Source organism: Scyliorhinus torazame, chromosome 4 (genome assembly GCF_047496885.1).
Source record: "Scyliorhinus torazame isolate Kashiwa2021f chromosome 4, sScyTor2.1, whole genome shotgun sequence".
Taxonomy (NCBI): Eukaryota; Metazoa; Chordata; class Chondrichthyes; order Carcharhiniformes; family Scyliorhinidae; genus Scyliorhinus; species Scyliorhinus torazame.
The window spans coordinates 17,953,630-17,973,521 of NC_092710.1; the positions used below are offsets into that span (position 1 = coordinate 17,953,630).

Here is a 19,892-nt window from a genome sequence, read left to right on the forward strand (position 1 = left end):
GGGGACCACGTTGCTGTTCAGTGGGTCAACAATCAATCAAACCCCTGCAGCTTGGCTCCAAATTTATTCAGAAGGGGAATCGACAGGGGATATCCTATCAAGTGCCGGACTTGACCCCCGTCTAATAATGAAGGTTGCCCCTCATGTCTCAATCTGGCCTCCTGTTCCTGGGTAACAGGCTGGAGAAGGGGCTGAATGGGGCCTCCTCCTGTTCCTGTGTAACAGGCTGGAGAAGGGGCTGAATGGGGCCTTCTCCTGTTCCTGTGTAACAGGCTGGAGAAGGGGCTGAATGGGGCCTCCTCCTGTTCCTGTGTAACAGGCTGGAGAAGGGGCTGAATGGGGCCTCCTCCTGTTCCTGTGTAACAGGCGGGAGAAGGGACTGAATGGGGCCTCCTCCTGTTCCTGTGTAACAGGCTGGAGAAGGGGCTGAATGGGGCCTCCTCCTGTTCCTGTGTAACAGGCTGGAGAGGGGGCTGAATGGGGCCTCCTCCTGTTCCTGTGTAACAGGCCGGAGAAGGAGCTGAATGGGGCCTCCTCCTGTTCCTGTGTAACAGGCTGGAGAAGGAGCTGAATGGGGCCTCCTCCTGTTCCAGTGTAACAGGCCGGAGAAGGGGCTGAATGGGGCCTCCTCCTGTTCCTGTGTAACAGGCCGGAGAAGGGGCTGAATGACCAACCTAAATTGCCCCTTAATTGGAAAAAAAAGAATTGGGTACTCTTTTTAAAAAGGACCCTCACAGTGCCTTCCCGAGTGTGCTTTGGGAAAATGTGTGGTCTGTGAATGACTTGCATGGAGCTCAGGAAGAAGTCGTTCTGGTCCGTGCTCGCGTTTCGGCTGCGTCCCCTCGACCCTGTGCATCTCAGCCTCGTCGTCATCTCCTCCTGTTCCTTTCTCCTGCACCTGACCACCTTGCTTCCCTTCACAGGCATCTATTTTATTTGCCTGAGGCACCGTGTTTCGAAAGGGTTGGTGAGATCCTATCATAATGAAGGTTGCCCCTCATGTCTCAATCTGGCCTCCTGTTCCTGGGTAACAGGCTGGAGAAGGGGCTGAATGGGGCCTCCTCCTGTTCCTGTATAACAGGCTGGAGAAGGGGCTGAATGGGGCCTCCTCCTGTTCCTTTGTAACAGGCTGGAGAAGGGGCTGAATGGGGCCTCCTCCTGTTCCTGTGTAACAGGCTGGAGAAGGGGCTGAATGGGGCCTCCTCCTGTTCCTGTGTAACAGGCAGGAGAAGGGGCTGAATGGGGCCTCCTCCTGTTCCTGTGTAACAGGCGGGAGAAGGGGCTGAATGGGGCCTCCTCCTGTTCCTGTGTAACAGGCTGGAGAAGGGGCTGAATGGGGCCTCCTCCTGTTCCTGTGTAACAGGCGGGAGAAGGGACTGAATGGAGCCTCCTCCTGTTTCTGTGTAACAGGCTGGAGAAGGGGCTGAATGGGGCCTCCTCCTGTTCCTGTGTAACAGGCTGGAGAAGGGGCTGAATGGGGCCTCCTCCTGTTCCTGTGTAACAGGCGGGAGAAGGGGCTGAATGGGGCCTCCTCCTGTTCCTGTGTAACAGGCTGGAGAAGGGGCTGAATGGGGCCTCCTCCTGTTCCTGTGTAACAGGCTGGAGAAGGGGCTGAATGGGGCCTCCTCCTGTTCCTGTGTAACAGGCTGGAGAAGGGGCTGAATGGGGCCTCCTCCTGTTCCTGTGTAACAGGCTGGAGAGGGGGCTGAATGGGGCCTCCTCCTGTTCCTGTGTAACAGGCCGGAGAAGGAGCTGAATGGGGCCTCCTCCTGTTCCTGTGTAACAGGCTGGAGAAGGAGCTGAATGGGGCCTCCTCCTGTTCCAGTGTAACAGGCCGGAGAAGGGGCTGAATGGGGCCTCCTCCTGTTCCTGTGTAACAGGCCGGAGAAGGGGCTGAATGACCAACCTAAATTGCCCCTTAATTGGAAAAAAAAGAATTGGGTACTCTTTTTAAAAAGGACCCTCACAGTGCCTTCCCGAGTGTGCTTTGTCAAAATGTGTGGTCTGTGAATGACTTGCATGGAGCTCAGGAAGAAGTCGTTCTGGTCCGTGCTCGCGTTTCGGCTGCGTCCCCTCGACCCTGTGCATCTCAGCCTCGTCGTCATCTCCTCCTGTTCCTTTCTCCTGCACCTGACCACCTTGCTTCCCTTCACAGGCATCTATTCTATTTGCCTGAGGCACCGTGTTTCGAAAGGGTTGGTGAGATCCTATCATTCCGCGGCCCAGATTCCTGGCTCCGTCAGATCCTGCAGCCTCTGTGACTCACCGTGGTTTGGCCGCGACCCAACCGCACTTGCATACACCTGACGTGGCGGCATCCTGATTTCTTCCGATTGGCTGCCACTGTTGGCTAATGAGGGCCTGGGTTTGATCGTTTCTGTTGGCCTTCCCCCTACGGTTGTCACAAACTCCACCCCTCACTCCCTCCTGTCCTTGATATAAGGAGGAGGATGTTTTTGGCCAGCGCCACTCGAGGTGAAGGAGCGGAAAGGAGGACTTCAAAGGAGGTCCTTGAATGAGCGTCACAAATCATTCGCTGGTCGTCACCTCAGCTGTTGCGGGGAACTCTCGGTGAGTTGACTCCCTCGTGTCATTTTGAATGTTGGGTTGAACTTTTCAGATGCATAGTTTCTGTCGATGGCTGAGGACGTAACTTCCCATTGCGCGAGATTTCCCTCACTTTGGTGACCGAATCGCAAAGCTGCCTCGCTGCTCCACCCACGCATTCGGTTCATCGCCACCTTAGAGGGCGCCTCCTCCACCGTTGACAAGCACCCCTCAATAAACTGAGAAAGACCGCTTCGCAGATTAGATCACGGTGCTTGCCTCTGGCGTTGATCGGTCCCTCTTGGAGCTGTGGCTGGGCCAAGGCCTCCTGGCTGGAGGTCAATGCCCTGCGCTCCCTCACCGGGATCATGCAGGGACAGGCTTGGCCGGAACAGAGAGAGAGAGAGAGAGACGAGCAGCAAGTTCTGAGACACTCCCATCAGCTCTGCTCTGCCCGCATCTGTAATTCAGGAGTGCCAGGAACAATCCCAGGTCTTCCCAACTCCCCTCTGCTCCAGATGGCCAAAGTTCAGGAAGACAAAGATATATATATTTTTTAAACGGGCAGGGGTAGACAATTGGACCAGTCGGGTCTGCACCCACCCGACCTCGGCCCAATCCCCGTACAATCTCGGGGCAATTTAGCATAGCCAATCCACCTAGCCTGCACAAATTTGGACTGTGGGAGGAAACGAACACCTGGAGGGGGAAACCGGAGCACCCAGAGGTCCCCCCCCCAGCCGACTCTTTCCCCCCCCCCCACCTCATACTAGGGACCAATCTCCTGAGTCTTCATTCTATCTGTCTCTGCTCCCAGTACTTCTCTCCTGAAATCTGGGAGACCCAAGCTGCTTGTGGTACTCCAGATGTGGCCTCACCAACACCCTGTCCAACCTGCAGCAAGGCCGAGAACCATCGTAAATCTACGGCACAGAAGGAGGCCATCCGTCCCATCTTGTCCGTGCTAGCCCGAGGACACCCAGGTACTCTTTCCAATCCCACCCGCCTGCACCCGGTCCATCGCCCTGCGCGCTAACCTTCGGTGTTCCTTGTTCGAGCCCCAGAGCTAAGTCGCCCTTGTTTAAACGCTTAGGTTGACTGCCTCACTCAGTTGCCCCCCCCCCCCCCCCCCCCCCCCCACTCTGTTGGGAGTGGCACCTACTGCCCAGGAATCCGCATCCCAAGAATCACTGGCCGGCTTCCCTCCCCTCCCGGAAAGAGAAAGCCCGAGGGGCAGGTGGCCTGATCGAGGTCTTCAGACCCCGGAAAGGGGTTCGATCGAGCGGGGAAACGGAGAGAATGTCCCCTCTGGCGGGCGAGAGGGCAGAACCTGGGGGGGGGGGGGGGGGGGGGAGGTCCCCCGGAAACCCAACAGGGAATGTTCCGGAGGAGCTTGTCCACCCGGAGAGTGGGTAGGTCGAGGTGAATAGTGTGACCGGGGTCAGACACCGGTGGAGGAGGGCGGCAGGCGCATACGAACGGTGCCCTGCGCCTGTGAGGCGGGGGCTGCGGGGTAGCCCGAGGGGCCCCCTTCTCGGTGATTTTGGGCTTTGTCGGGGTTCAGGGGGTTGTGTCGGGGGGGGAGGGGGTTCGGGAAATAGAGACGCCGTTTACAAATGGGGTCCCGATGACTTCCTGCAGCAAGGAATTCCAGCGACCAAAGCCCCTCAGTGCAGGAAACGGTGGCCTCAACAGGACATTCTTCGCTGACAAAACACCCGGCTAAACGTGCTCGCCGTGGGACTCTGTTCCAATTTGGTTACAACTGCGTCTTTCAGTCTCTCCCTTTCTCTCTCTCTCTCTCTCTCTCTCTCTCCACTGTCGCCTCCCCTCTCTCTTTCGTCTCTCCCATCCTCTCTCTCACCCTTCTCACTTTTTCCCCTCTCTCTCTCTCTCTCTCTACCCCTGTCACTTTCCCTCCCTCTCTTTCCCCCCCCCTTTCTCTCCTCCCTCTATCTTCCCCTCTTCCTCCCCCCCTCAACTTTTTCCGCCTCCCTCTCCCCCCTTTCTCTGTCCCCCCCTCACTCTGGCCCCCTCCCTCCCCTTTTCCCCCCTCCTCACTCCTCTCTCCCACCTCTCTTTCCCTTGCTCTCCCACCACTCTTCTCCTGGCTTCTCTCTCTCTCGCTCTCTCTCTGGAGGGGGTGGCCGGGAGTGAACGTCGCCAAGCTCACTTTACACAGCATCGCATTTCATCAGATTATGTGGCAACGAAAATTGCCATTCAGCCCATCTAAAACTACCAGCAGAATTCTCAATCCCCATCTCCCTGGTATCGTCCTCCCGCACCGTTTTTTTTGCACCCTCTTCAATGCCGCGATAGTTTGTGACCTGAATTGCACACCGTGTTCTGGGCGTGGTCCAGCCAAGGTTCGAAACCGGTTCAGCGGAACTGCTTTTCCGTTCTAACCCTCCAGACATGGGTTAGCTTACCTCTATTTTTGAACGCCCCGTGGCCATTATTACAGGTTTGAATATTTGAGTATGCGTTTTGTTCCCCTACCCAGTTTTCTTTATTCTCCTGATAACAGGCTTCCCTCTTATTTTTCCGAACAAGATGCTGCACTTCATATTGGTCTGTTCTGAACTTTCCTGGCAGTCCTGTGTCCCTTTTGCATGTTTCTCAACGCCTCCTGACAAATTGTTGTCTTGACTATTTCCCCACAACAACCTTGCGCCCTCCACAAATTGTGTTTTGGACGTAGACATTCTGTTTTGAAATTGCGGGTGGGATTTTCCGCACCCGGCACGTAATTGGTGGCGGAGACAGAGGCGGCCTGCTATTGACCAACAGCGGGATCTTCCAGTCCATCCACTTTCAATGGCTTTTCCTGTTGCTCGCGCCCTCCGCCACTGGGGAACCCGCAGGCGGAGTGGAGGGGTGGGGGGGGGGGGGGGAGTGTCACCATCGGCGGGACCGGAAGATTCGCCAGCGGGAAGGGCCCTGTTTTAAGTTAGGAAATTGTGTTTGGAATTTCAAAATTGTGGGCTGGATTCTCCCGCTCACCACATTCCTGGTTCACCCCGCCGGCGGGATTCTCCGTTACGCCGGCTGGTCAACTGGGTTTCCCATTGCGGGGCAGCCCCGCGCCGTCAGGATATCCCCGGGCTGTCGGCAAAATGGAGCATCCCGCCGGCGGAGAATCCAGCCCACTGTGTTTTCAATTTAGAAATTGTGTTTTGAAATTTCAAGTTGCGGTTTGAATTTAGAAATTGGGTTTTTAATTTAGACATGTTGTTTCTAAGTTGGAAACGGTTTCAAATTTAGAAGTGTTGTTTCAAATATGGAAATTCTGAATCAAATTTAGAAATTCTGAATCAAATTTAGAAATTCTGAATCAAATTTAGAAATTATGTTTCAAATTTAGAAATTATGTTTTAAATTTACAATTCCTCTGGGACAGCACAGTGGTGCAGCAGTTGAGGACCCGCATTCGATCCCGGCCCTGGGCCACTGTCCATGTGGAGTTTGCACACTCTTCCCGTGTCTGTGTAGGTCACACCCCCACAACTCAAAGATGTACAGGCTCGGTAGATTGACCACGCTAAATTGCCCCTTAATTGGAAAAAAAAGTATTGAGTACTCTAAATTTATTTTAAAAATTACAAATTCTCTTTCAAATTATTTTTTCTTTTTTTTTATACATTTAAAGTGTCCAAGTCTTTTTTTTTTTCCCAATTGAGGGGCAATTTAGCGTGGTCAATCCACCTACGTTGCACATCTTTGGGATGTGGGGATGAGACCCACGTAGACACAGGGAGAATGTGCAAACTCCACACGGACAGTGAACCCAGGGCCGGGATCGAACCCGGGTCCTCGGCGCCGTGAGGCAGCAGTGCTAAGCACTGCGCCGCCATGCGACCCTCAAATTTAGAAATTATGTTTAAAATTTAGATATTGTTTCAAATTTAGAAATTCTGTTTCAAATTTAGAAATTCTGTTTCAAATTTAGATATTATGTTTCAAATTTAGAAATACTGTTTCAAATTTAGATATTCTGTTTCAAATTTAGAATTTCTGTTTTTAATGTAACAATTGGGATTCTAATTGAGAAACTGTGTTTCTAATTTATAAATTGGGTTTTGATTGACAAAATTATGTTTTCTAATTAGAAATTTTGAATGTCGAAGTTGTCCTGGATGATGCTAACCATCTTGATTGTTTTTGGAGTATTCTAGTTCCTAACTGGACATTATTTGTTTTCTCCACAGGTGAATTCCTGGTCCGATTCAATATCTTGGTTAGAGAGGCCTTTCTGATTGAAACGATCGTCCAGAGCAGTCACAATGGCGTCAGCGGATACCGAGAGAGGATTCACATTTGCCTTTCAAAGCTCTGAGGGCGAGAGACACGCAGCCAAGGGCAGGCACGACGAGTCTCTACTTTCCGCCCTGAGGAACTCAGCCAATGTGTTCGGCGAGGAGGAGAAGAAAAACGAGGGAAAGACGATCCAGCTCCTGGAGCGGGAGCACCTCCGAGGGGCCCTCAATTTGGGGATGCCCTGCAGATGCCTGCCAGAGAACGCCCACCTGGAGGTGTTGTTCGCAGGGAGCGGCGGTGGCTCCCAAGGCCGAGAGGACGTTGCCGGAGACCAGGAGTGCGTGATGTTTACTGTTGTCCCTGCTCCCGGAATTCTGAAGGACCCCGCGCCCGGGGTGGACATCTGTGTCTTCGCTTTGGGAGGCGAGACGGCGGGCGAGGCCCTGAGCAAGGACGGCAGGTTCCTACCCGAGGTGGGGGGCGAGGGTTGGCAGCTGGTGGAGCGGCAGAGCCGCCAGGCCTTCCAGTTGACCCTGGCTGCCAAGCAGCTGCAGGGCGGGGCTTACGAGCTGGGCTCCGAGGGGGCGGGGGCCTGCGGCCAGGCCCCCCTGCCTGGGGGGAGGCCAAACCTTTGCGATCTGGCCCAGGAGCTCGACGAGTACTTGAAGGGGCGGCCTGGGGCCGGGGGGCCCTGGGAGGCGGCGCAAAAGGAGTTTGAAGAGCTGACCGGAGGCTCCGTGCCTAACCGGGTGCCCAGCAACATCGCCAAGCTGCCCTTGGGCATGAACGAGTCTGTGGGCACGCTGTACTGGAATCGACCCGGCAACGAAGGCAAGGCTTCCTGCTTCCACCTCGCCCAGGGCCACGTGCTGACCTGCTACCACGCGGTCAAAATGATGGTGGGGGAGGGGGTGCCCGAGAGTGAGTGGGGCACAGTGGTGAGAGAGGCAGCCAACGTGAGCTTCACCTTCCGCACAACCGGCGAGACCCAGTGGAAGGTGGCCAGTGGCGGTCTGAAGGCCTTCTCCCCGGAGCTGGATTATGCCGTGCTGGCCCTGGAGATCCCCAAAGGCCGAGGGACCGAGTTGAGGCCTGGCCTGGCCACCTTTGCCACCAAGCCCATCGCCCAAGGGGTCGTGTACAACGTGGGCCGCCAGTACACCGAGGCGCTCGTGCTCGTCCCCCTGATCCAGGAGGAGGACGATGACCTGTCCGGCCGCCAGAGTTTCCAGGCTTTCTCCGGGAACACGTTCGCCCAGCAGGCCAGGCCCGAGCGGGTGCCCTACGACAAGGAGTTCCTCCACGACCCCGCCGCCTCTGGCTCGCCTGTCATTAGCTTCTACGGCGGGTTGGTGGGCATGCACGCCGGGGGTTACAAATATAAGGAGCGGGTCGTTGAGTTTGGCCCGACCATCCAGGCCGTCGCCGCAAGCATCAGTGTCGCCGACCGCCCCTTGTATCAGCAGCTGTTTGCCACCAAGTCTCGGAAGGGTATCTGCTCCATCATGTAAAGTGCCGGGGGGTGGGGGGGGGGTAACTGGGGGCAACTGCAGAGTCTGTCACCAGCTGGAGTGGAGCCTGGGTGGGGATTGGGGGGGGGGGACCTCCTAGACTTGCGGGGGGCAGTGGGAAACCCCAAAGGACATTGAGCAGAGCCTGGTCGCTTCAGTCGCCATCAGTCTCTCGCTCTCATTGGTGGGTTCATCCACCTTCCCCCCCGAAATGCAGCCCCACTATTCACCCTCCACCACTCCCTGTGGGAGCGAGTTACCACATCCTCACCGCTCTCTGGCTGAAGACGTTTCTCCTGAATTGGACAGTTTATTTGTGGCCCCCCCCCTGGTTCTGGTCTCGCCCACAATCCTCTGTATCGGCCCAGCCGAACCCTTCCTTCATTTTCCGCACCTGGGCCAGATCATCCTTCGGACAACCTCGTTCCCAAGGGGACGGGTTTCAGAACCATCCAATTTTTCCTGACAGGTCACAACCTCTCATTCCCAAAACAATCCAGGAAATATTTGTTGCACCCACTCCCGGGCCACAATATCCTTTTGCACTGTGCAGAACCCTTTCAGCCCCTCGAGCCTGTCCCACCACCAAATGAGTTTATGTTTGATCAGTGGTCTAATTGCACAAGCTCACCTTTGCCTCATCACAATGACAGGTTCAGCTAACAGGTAGAAGTGTTCCTAAATTGTCCTGAAAAACTGTGTACAGTGACTCCCAGTGTGATACGGAGACCGGAACTGTGCACAGTGACTCCCAGTGTGATACAGAGACAGGAACTGTGCACAGTGACTCCCAGTGTGATACGGAGACCGGAACTGTGCACAGTGACTCCCAGTGTGATACAGAGACAGGAACTGTGCACAGTGACTCCCAGTGTGATACGGAGACAGGAACTGTGCACAGTGACTCCCAGTGTGATACGGAGACCGGAACTGTGCACAGTGACTCCCAGTGTGATACAGAGACAGGAACTGTGCACAGTGACTCCCAGTGTGATACGGAGACAGGAACTGTGCACAGTGACTCCCAGTGTGATACGGAGACAGGAACTGTGCACAGTGACTCCCAGTGAGATACGGAGACAGGAACTGTGCACAGTGACTCCCAGTGTGATACAGAGACAGGAACTGTGCACAGTGACTTCCAGTGTGATACAGAGACAGGAACTGTGCACAGTGACTCCCAGTGTGATACGGAGACAGGAACTGTGCACAGTGACTCCCAGTGTGATACGGAGACAGGAGCTGTGCACAGTGACTCCCAGTGTGATACGGAGACAGGAACTGTGCACAGTGACTCCCAGTGTGATACGGAGACAGGAACTGTGCACAGTGACTCCCAGTGAGATACGGAGACAGGAACTGTGCACAGTGACTCCCAGTGTGATACAGAGACAGGAACTGTGCACAGTGACTTCCAGTGTGATACGGAGACCGGAACTGTGCACAGTGACTCCCAGTGTGATAGGGAGACCGGAACTGTGCACAGTGACTCCCAGTGTGACACGGAGACAGGAACTGTGCACAGTAACTCCCAGTGTGATACAGAGACAGGAACTGTGCACAGTGACTCCCAGTGTGATACGGAGACAGGAACTGTGCACAGTGACTCCCAGTGTGATACAGAGACAGGAACTGTGCACAGTGACTCCCAGTGTGATACGGAGACAGGAACTGTGCACAGTGACTCCCAGTGTGATACAGAGACAGGAACTGTGCACAGTGACTCCCAGTGTGATACTGAGACAGGAACTGTGCACAGTGACTCCCAATGTGATACGGAGACCGGAACTGTGCACAGTGACTCCCAGTGTTATACAGGGACAGGAGCTGTGCACAGTGACTCCCAGTGTGATACGGAGACAGGAACTGTGCACAGTGACTCCCAGTGTGATACAGCGACAGGAACTGTGCACAGTGACTCCCAGTGTGATACGGAGACCGGAACTGTGCACAGTGACTCCCAGTGTGATACGGAGACCGGAACTGTGCACAGTGACTCGCAGTGTGATACAGAGACAGGAACTGTGCACAGTGACTCCCAGTGTGATACGGAGACAGGAACTGTGCACAGTGACTCCCAGTGTGATACAGAGACAGGAACTGTGCACAGTGACTCCCAGTGTGATACGGATACAGGAACTGTGCACAGTGACTCCCAGTGTGATACTGAGACAGGAACTGTGCACAGTGACTCCCAGTGTGATACTGAGACAGGAACTGTGCACAGTGACTCCCAGTGTGACACAGAGACAGGAACTGTGCACAGTGACTCCCAGTGTGGGCTAACCCAAGATTTGATATCAAGGGAACGTACTTATTGTCATATAAACAACAATGAATGTAATAAATTGAATGTTTTTCAATTCTGTCCTTCTGGAAATTAACATCTGAACTTTTGTTTGACCTGAACCTGTCGCCCTGTTCTGTAAAATTTGTAAAAATAAAAAAAGGATCATTGTAAAATTTCAAACCGTGTGGTGTATGAGTGATTGAAGGGGGAGTGAGTGTGATTATAACTGTGAATATCACATCGGCCTGCAATGGGAGGACTGGAGCGGCTGGAGATTTAAACATGCACTCCCTCCACCCTAACCCTAACCCTAACCCTAACCCCCTCCACCATCGACGCTGCCTTGTGTACCATCTACAAGATGCACTTGGTGAGTTAGGAACTCACCAAGGTTCCTTAGGCAGCACCTTCCAAACCCACGACCACGACCATCTCGAAGGACAAGAGCAGCAGATACCTGGGAACCCCACCACCTGGAGGTCCCCCTCCGAGTCACTCACCGCCCCGACTTGCAAAGAGATAATAATATTTATTAGCGTCACAAGTAGGCTTATATTAACACTGCAATGCAGTTTTACTTCTTCAGTCGCCTAAGAGCACGTCTTTCGGGACTTGTGGGCGGAAACCGGAGCACCCGGAGGAAACCCACGCAACGGGGAGAACTAGCAGACTCCACACAGTGACCCAAGCCGGGAATCGAACCCGGGACCCTGGAACTGTGAAGCAACAGCGCTTACCACTGTGCTACCGTTCCTCTCATCGCCGTTCCTTCACGGCTGCCGGGTTGAAACCCTGGCGCCCCCTCCCCAACAGCACAGTGGGTGTACCTGCCCCTCGGGGACTGCAGCGGTTCAAGAAGGCAGCTCACCCCCACTTTCAACGAGCGATGGGTAACAAGGCCTTTGCGACGCACCCACCTCGTGAATGAACAGAACAATTGTCCTTGTTCCCGATCAAACGGTCTGGCTCCCTGCCTCTTTTTCCGGAGATACCGAACACTTTGGGAGGAGGTTATCGAGCTTCGGTGAGAAGGAAGGAGGCCCGGAGGCTCCATTGACAGTGTGCCGTCCCTCCATCGGCACATCAAACCCGAGGCCCTGCCCGCCCCCTGCGGGGGGGGGGGGGGGGAGGAGCGTACTGGACCCCCCACCAGCTATTAGTGAGGGAAGAGCAGATCGGGGAGTTCCCTGCGGGGTCCTGGACCCTTACTCAACATCGGTAGCAGCAGATGATGGGCTTCTGACGACGTTGGTTTGTGGGAGCTTCCTGTGGGCCAACTGGGCGCCAACTTTTCTCAGACTGGAGCGTTGCTTTCGGTGCGAGCTTAGCTTCTCGGGAGGGGGGTGGGGGAGATTCTCCCTCCCCTCGTTCTCGGCAGGCGGCAATGCCCGGAGGGGCGGAAAATCCAGCGGGAGCCCCCAAATGGTGCGTTTTCGCCTTTCGATTGTCCCCGATCAGGGAGGGAGGATTTTAACCCGGCAACAGTGAAGGAACGGCGATGGGAGGAACGGTGGCACAGTGGCTAGCGCTGTTGCTTCACAGCGCCAGGGGTCCCGGGTTCGATTCCCGGCTGGGGTCACTGTCTGCGCGGAGTCTGCACGTTCTCCCCCGTGTCTTGCGCGGGTTTCCTCCGGGCGCTCCGGTTTCCTCCCACAAGTCCCGAAAGACGTGCTCTTAGGTTCCCGATTAGCACACATTGGCGGACATACCTGCTCGATCATTATCCCTCCTGTCTACATTCTGTGACGGTGACGGGTTTGCGAAGGGAATTCCCTGGGGACACACAGGTAGGTACATCCTGAGGCGGACAGGGTCATGCCTGGGCAGTACCTCGGCAATGCCCCCATCCCCGACCCCACCACCCCACAGGCATCTCATAGCTTTCCGATACAGAGGTCCATGGGCTGTGGTTTCCCATGTTCTTAAGGGGAGGAGGCGAAAACCCTGGGAGGCATTCCCGGGTTTTAAGGTGTGGGGGTGGGTGGGGTTCCCCATGAGGTGGACGGATCCATTGTGGGGTTTTCCTGTTTCTGTGGGGCGGTAATTTCTTGTGGGGATTCCCCATGTCTCTGCGGGGATTCCCCGTGTCCGTGAGGGGGGGGATTCCCCGTGTCCGTGAGGGGGGGGATTCCCCGTGTCCGTGAGGGGGGGGATTCCCCGTGTCCGTGAGGGGGGGGAATTCCCCGTGTCCGTGAGGGGGGGGATTCCCCGTGTCCGTGAGGGGGAGGATTCCCCGTGTCCGTGAGGGGGGGATTCCCCATGTCTCTGCGGGGATTCCCCGTGTCCGTGAGGGGGGGGATTCCCCGTGTCCGTGAGGGGGGGGATTCCCCGTGTCCGTGAGGGGGGGGATTCCCCGTGTCCGTGAGGGGGGGGATTCCCCGTGTCCGTGAGGGGGGGGAATTCCCCGTGTCCGTGAGGGGGGGGATTCCCCGTGTCCGTGAGGGGGAGGATTCCCCGTGTCCGTGAGGGGGGTGGATTCCCCTTGTCCGTGAGGGGGGGATTCCCCGTGTCCGTGAGGGGGGGGATTCCCTGTGTCCATGAGGTGGGGGAATTCCCCGTGTCCGTGAGGGGGGGGATTCCCCGTGTCCGTGAGGGGGAGGATTCCCCGTGTCCGTGAGGGGGGTGGATTCCCCTTGTCCGTGAGGGGGGGATTCCCTGTGGGGATTGCCCGTGTCCGTGACGGGGGGATTCCCTGTGTCCATGAGGGGGGGGGGAATTCCCCGTGTCCGTGAGGGGGGGATTCCCCGTGACCGCGAGGGAGGGGGATTCCCCGTGTCCGTGAGGGGTGGATTCCCCGTGTCCGTGAGGGGTGGATTCCCCGTGACCGCGAGGGGGGGGGATTCCCCGTGTCCGTGAGGTGGGGGATTACCCGTGTCCGTGAGAGGGAGGATTTCCCGTGTCCGTGAGGGGGAGGATTTCCCGTGTCCGTGAGGGGGAGGATTCCCCGTGTCGGTGAGGGGGAGGGATTCCCTGTGGGGATTCCCGTATCCGTGAGGGGGAGGATTCCCTGTGGGGATTACCCGTGTCCGTGAGGGGGAGGATTCCCTGTGGGGATTCCCTGTGTCCGTGAGAGGGAGGGTTTCCCTGGGTCCGTGTGGGGGAGGGATTCCCTGTGGGGATTCCATGTGTCCGTCAGGGGGAGGGATTCCCTGTGGGGATTCCCCGTGTCCGTGAGGGGGAGGGATTCCACGTGTCCGTGAGTTGGAGGGATTCCCTGTGTCAGTGATGAGGAAGATTCCTTGTGTCCGTGAGCGGGAGGATTCCCTGTGTCCGTGAGGTGGGGAAATTACCCGTATTCGTGAGGTGGGGGGATTCCCCGTGTCCATGAGGGGGAGGATTCCCCGTGTCCGTGAGGGGGAGGATTCCCTGTGGGGATTCCCCGTGTCCGTGAGGGGGAGGATTACCTGTGTCCGTGAGGGGGAGGATTCCCTGTGGGAATTCCTGTGTCCGTGAGGGGCATGGATTCCCTGTGGGGATTCCCTGTGTCCGTGAGGGGGAGGATTCCCTGTGTCCGTGAGGGGGAGGATTCCCCATGTCCGTGAGGGGGAGGATTCCCTGTGGGGATTCCCCATGTCCGTTAGGGGGAGGATTCCCGTGTCCGTGAGGGGGAGGATTCCCCGTGTCCAATAGGGGGAGGATTCCCGTGTCCGTGAGGGGGAGGATTCCCCGTGTCCATGAGGGGGAGAATTCCCGTGTCCGTGAGGGGGAGGATTCCTCGTGTCCGTTAGGGGGAGGATTCCTCGTGTCCGTTAGAGGGAGGATTCCCGTGTCCGTTAGGGGGAGGGTTCCCCGTTTCCGTGAGGGGGAGGGATTCCCCGTGTCCATGAGGGGGAGGATTCCCTGTGTCCGTGAGGGGGAGGGATTCCCCGTGTCCATGAGGGGGAGGATTCCCTGTGTCCGTGAGGGGGAGGGATTCCCCGTGTCCATGAGGGGGAGGATTCCCTGTGTCCGTGAGGGGGAGGGATTCCCCGTGTCCATGAGGGGGAGGATTCCCTGTGTCCGTGAGGGGGAGGATTTTCTGTGGGGATTCCCCGTGTCCGTGAGGGGGAGGATTACCTGTGTCTGTGAGGGGGAGGATTCCCTGTGGGGATTCCCTGTGTCCGTGAGGGGGAGGATTCCCCGTGTCCGTGAGGGGGAGGATTCCCCGTGTGCGTGAGGGGGAGGATTCCCTGTGGGGATTCCCCGTGTCCGTTAGGGGGAGGATTCCCGTGTCCGTGAGGGGGAGGATTCCCCGTGTCCAATAGGGGGAGGATTCCCGTGTCCGTGAGGGGGAGGATTCCCCGTGTCCGTTAGAGGGAGGATTCCCGTGTCCGTGAGGGGGAGGATTCCTCGTGTCCGTTAGGGGGAGGATTCCTCGTGTCCGTTAGAGGGAGGATTCCCGTGTCCGTTAGGGGGAGGGTTCCCCGTTTCCGTGACGTGGGGGATACCCTGTGTCGGTGCGGGGGAGGATTCCCCGTGTCTGTGAGGGGGAGGGTTCCCTGTGTACGTGAGGGGGAGGGATTCCCCATGTCCATGAGGGGGAGGATTGACTGTGGGGATTCCTCGTGACCGTGAGGGGGAGGATTCCCCGTGTCCGTGAGCGGGAGGATTCCCTGTGTCCGTGAGGTGGGGGAATTACCCGTATTCGTGAGGTGGGGGGATTCCCCGTGTCCATGAGGGGGAGGATTCCCCGTGTCCGTGAGGGGGAGGATTCCCTGTGGGGATTCCCCGTGTCCGTGAGGGGGAGGATTACCTGTGTCCGTGAGGGGGAGGATTCCCTGTGGGGATTCCTGCGTCCGTGAGGGGCATGGATTCCCTGTGGGGATTCCCTGTGTCTGTGAGGGGGAGGATTCCCTGTGGGGATTCCCTGTGTCTGTGAGGGGGAGGATTCCCCGTGTCCGTGAGGGGGAGGATTCCCCGTGTCCGTGAGGGGGAGGATTCCCTGTGGGGATTCCCCGTGTCTGTGAGGGGGAGGATTACCTGTGTCCGTGAGGGGGAGGATTCCCTGTGGGGATTCCTGCGTCCGTGAGGGGCATGGATTCCCTGTGGGGATTCCCTGTGTCCGTGAGGGGGAGGATTCCCTGTGGGGATTCCCTGTGTCTGTGAGGGGGAGGATTCCCCGTGTCCGTGAGGGGGAGGATTCCCCGTGTCCGTGAGGGGAGGATTCCCTGTGGGGATTCCCCGTGTCCGTTAGGGGGAGGATTCCCGTGTCCGTGAGGGGGAGGATTCCTCGTGTCCGTTAGGGGGAGGATTCCCGTGTCCGTGAGGGGGAGGATTCCCCGTGTCCATTAGGGGGAGGATTCCTGTGTCCGTGAGGGGGAGGATTCCCCGTGTCCATGAGGGGGAGGATTCCCGTGTTCGTGAGGGGGAGGATTCCCGTGTCCGTGAGGGGGAGGATTCCTCGTGTCCGTTGTCATGATATTCAAACACACACATCATGATAGACACACCAACAGACAAATCAGAACACACAACACCACAACCAATGACAGAAAGATATAAAAGCACAGACACGACCCCCGGTGGTCAGTATTAGCTGCAGAGGAGAACCAGGACACATCTGCTACCAAACACACTCAGGGAGACCGCACGTGCAGAGTATCCAGAACGAACTGTATTATAAGAGTTATAATAAAATAGAGTTGTACCACATACAACTGTGTTGGCTCATCTGTGCACCAGAGCACCCAACACCACATGGTACAGGAGTGGATCGATACCTGCCGGCATACCTCCGTGTACACAGACAACCAGCAGTGCCCAGGCATGATGTACGAGCTCCCGGTTCCGCAGCCGCTCCAGTGCCACGGCGATCTCCGCGAAAACTGGCGGCGATTCCGGCAAATGTTCGAGTTGTTCCTGGCGGCAGCTGAACTCCAAGACCTGGATGATAGCGAAAAAATTGAATTTCTCCTCACCGTCGCCGGTGCAAGGGCAAGAGAAATATTCACAAGGTTCAGGTTCTTCAGGAGGCAGCAAAGGTACGATTACCAGGCAGTCCTGGACAAATTGTCCAAGTACTGTGAAGAAAACGCAATCCAATCGGCAAGTAAAGGTAAGAAAAGCTGCAGTACTCACCTCGTGGCTGGGATCCCGGAGCCCGAAATCCCGGGCCTGAGAGAGGGCTGGGTCGAGGTCGGCGGCCATCTTGCTAAAGGTATCACGCTAGCACAGTTGCGCGAGCAGTGCGCAGAACCGGAAGTTTCGTTTGCGCATGCGCGAGATGCTGCGCATGCGCAGTCAAGAAAACGGCCATCGGTAAAGGAACAGCGATCTGAGCATGCGCAGTCGCTTCCTACGTGCTACATACCGAGCGTCAGGATGTCAGAGGCCCCAGACCGCACCAATTTAAAAGGGAAACGTCCCAAATCCAATTTAAAAGGGAAACGTCCCAAATCAAAAAAACAAAAATCTGTTAAAGCTGTAAAACAACCTTCCCTCACCTGGAATTTAGAGTACCCAATTAAGGGGCAATTTAGCGTGGTCAATCCACCTATCCTGCACATCTTTTGGGTTGTGGGGGTGAAACCCACGCAGACACGGGGAGAATGTGCAAACTCCTCATGGACAGTGACCCAGGGACCCGGGATTCGAACAGCGCATTTCAGGCAGCGCATTCCATATCCCACCAACTCGCAGTGTGAAATAGATGTTTCCCCCAGGCGCCCCTGGGTCTTTACCATAAGTAAAACAAGCATCTCCACATAAATTAGGAGGGGCATCGATGGGGCAGATAGGAAGAAACCTTTCTCCTTTGCAGAGGGGTCAATAATTAAAGAGGCATCGGTTTAACGATAAAGAGGTTTCGAGGGGATTTAAGGAAACTGTTTTTCACACGGGAGGGGGGGGAGGAGTCTGGAACTCGCTGCCTGAAAGGGTGGTGGAGGCGGGAACCCTCACAACATTTAAGAAGCATTTTGATGTGCACTTGAAACACCACAGCACACAGCTACGGCCCAAGTGCTGGGAAATGGGATTAGAGTAGATCGGGGCTGGATGGCCGGCACAGAAGTGATGGGCCGAAGGACTTCTTTTTGTGCTATAAAATTCTGACTCTCCAGTTAACTGGAATTATCCCTGGAACCATTCTGTTCAATCTTCTCTGCTTTAAAGAGAGCAATGTCAACTCCTCCAGTCTCTCTGCAAGTGTCCACAGCTCAATTGTAGCCCAAATTGTTCCTGTCCTCGTGGCCACTTTGTTTCTTATTCATTTACAGGATGTGGGCATCACTGGCTAAGTCATCATTTATTGTCCATCACTAATTGCCCCTTGAGAAGGTGGTGGTGAGCTGCCTTCTTGACCCGCTGCAGTCCCTGAGGTGTAGGTACACCCACAGTGCTGTTAGGGAGAGAGTTCCAGGACTTTGGCCCAGAGACAGCGCAGGGTCGGTGATATATTTCCAAGTCAGGGTGGTGAGTGACTTGGAAGAGACCCTCCAGGTGGTGGGGTCGTAGGTTTGGAAGGTGCTGCCTGAGGAACCTTGGTGAGTTCCTGCAGTGCATCTTGTAGGTGGTACACACGGATGCAACTGTTCATCGATGGTGGTGGGAGCAAATGTTTAAGACCGCATTCATCTAATTTCCCTCTTTGAAAGTTGCAGTTGAATTTGCACTTTAAGGAAGCGCATTCCATATTCCAACAACTCGCAATGTGAAACAGATTTTTCCTCAGCGTCCTTGGTTCTTTACCGTAAGTAAAACAATTCCAGCTTCTGCAGACTCTACAATCCACTACCCCCTGTGGTGTTGGGTGTTCTGACACACAGATGAGCCAACACAGTTGCATATGGTACAACGCTTCTTTATTTAAACTTACTATTTACAGTTTGGTCTTTGCACTCTGCACGTGGGGGGTTCCCTGCTTGTGGTGTTTTAACAGCTCTTTCTTGTTCCCTTCTCCCCAGACCTACTGACCACCAGGTGTCGTGCTCGTGCTTTTTATATGGTTGGTGTTCTTGTCTGTGATTGGTTGTGGTGTTGTGTACTCTGATTTGCCTGTTAGTGTGTCCATCATGATGTGTGTGTTTGAATATCATGACATCCCCCCTTTTTACAAAGATATGTGCCTACGTGGTGATAAATATGATCGTGTCGTGAGTGCATCTAGGAGTGTGTGTGTGTCGTGTGCAGCATGTGCATATGACGGAACTATGTACATGGGGCGATGTCGGGTGCGTCACATGAGCCAAGTTGTACCATAACATAACATAAATGCGAACGAGAGAAGAAGAAAAAAAACTTGAACAGTTGTCCAGTCAGACGACCTCTGGAACGATAAACAACAACAGGTTATCATGTAAAATTGTGCAACTTGTTAAACATATGAACGGTATTATAAGTCCAGTCTAATGGGCTTGCGACGAGTTCGGGTTGACCGTCAGGGTGGCACACCACTCATCGGCTGGATTGATGGCATTGACCTTGTTGACATCAATGACGGAAACTCGGAAGGCATCCTGGTCATCTGCATCACTTAACTGGAAGTCTTGATGCGTGGGCTGGACGGTCCTGACTCGTCTGCGAGGTTGTCGAGGATGCGCCGGATCCATGGGTTGAGCCGAACGACAGTGGGCTGCGTAGTGGCCCATCGTGCCACATCTGTGGCACTGTCGGTTTTTTGCAGGACATTGCCCTTTTAAATGTAGAGCTCCACAATTGCCGCACGTCATGACGTCACGGCGTTCGTTGCGCCACTGCGCATGCACAGTGCGATCTTGCGGTGGGCGCGCCTGCGCAGTGCGTCCCTCGTTGTGGCCGTTATTTTTGGCGCGCACCTGCGCGGGAGACCGCGAAAAGCGCGGGAAGCGGCCGCTGTTGTCTGGGCCGTGGGTCGGGAAGTAATCGACGGCCTGGATGCGTTCGACGTCGTGGGCGGCCTGGCTTGCCGATTCGACGGCTGGGGACCCCCTCCGTGCCAACTCGGACGCCTGAAATCGGGCAAAACGGCAGGTAGCATTTTCGTGGAGGACACAGGCTTCCACAGCAGACGCTAAGGTGAGGCTTTTCATTTTAAGAAGCTGCTGGCGTAGGCCACTAGAGGCAACGCCAAAAACAATCTGGTCCCTGATCATGGACTCTGTGGTGGTGCCGTAACCGCAGGACTGCGCTAGAATCCGGAGGTGCGTCAAAAAGGGTTGAAAAAGCTCCTCCTTACCTTGCAGGCGTTGCTGAAAGAGGTATCTTTCAAAACTTTCATTTACTTCAACTTGAAAGTGCTGGTCCAGTTTGAGGATGACCGTGTCATATTTGGCTTGGCTTTCGCCTTCTTCGAACACCAGTGAGTTGAAGACGTCGGTTGCGTGCGG

At 55.7% G+C, this 19,892-nt stretch overlaps 1 protein-coding gene across 1 annotated transcript; it reads left to right on the forward strand.

Moving 5' to 3' along the window:
- The first annotated feature begins 2,449 nt into the window (after positions 1-2,449).
- Positions 2,450-8,322, forward strand: LOC140411563 (serine protease FAM111A-like). The gene is made up of 2 exons (XM_072500645.1): positions 2,450-2,571; positions 6,759-8,322. Exon 2 carries the CDS (start codon positions 6,834-6,836, stop codon positions 8,316-8,318), a length of 1,485 nt encoding a protein of 494 aa, XP_072356746.1. The 5' UTR covers positions 2,450-2,571; positions 6,759-6,833; the 3' UTR covers positions 8,319-8,322.
- The last annotated feature ends 11,570 nt before the right edge of the window (positions 8,323-19,892 follow it).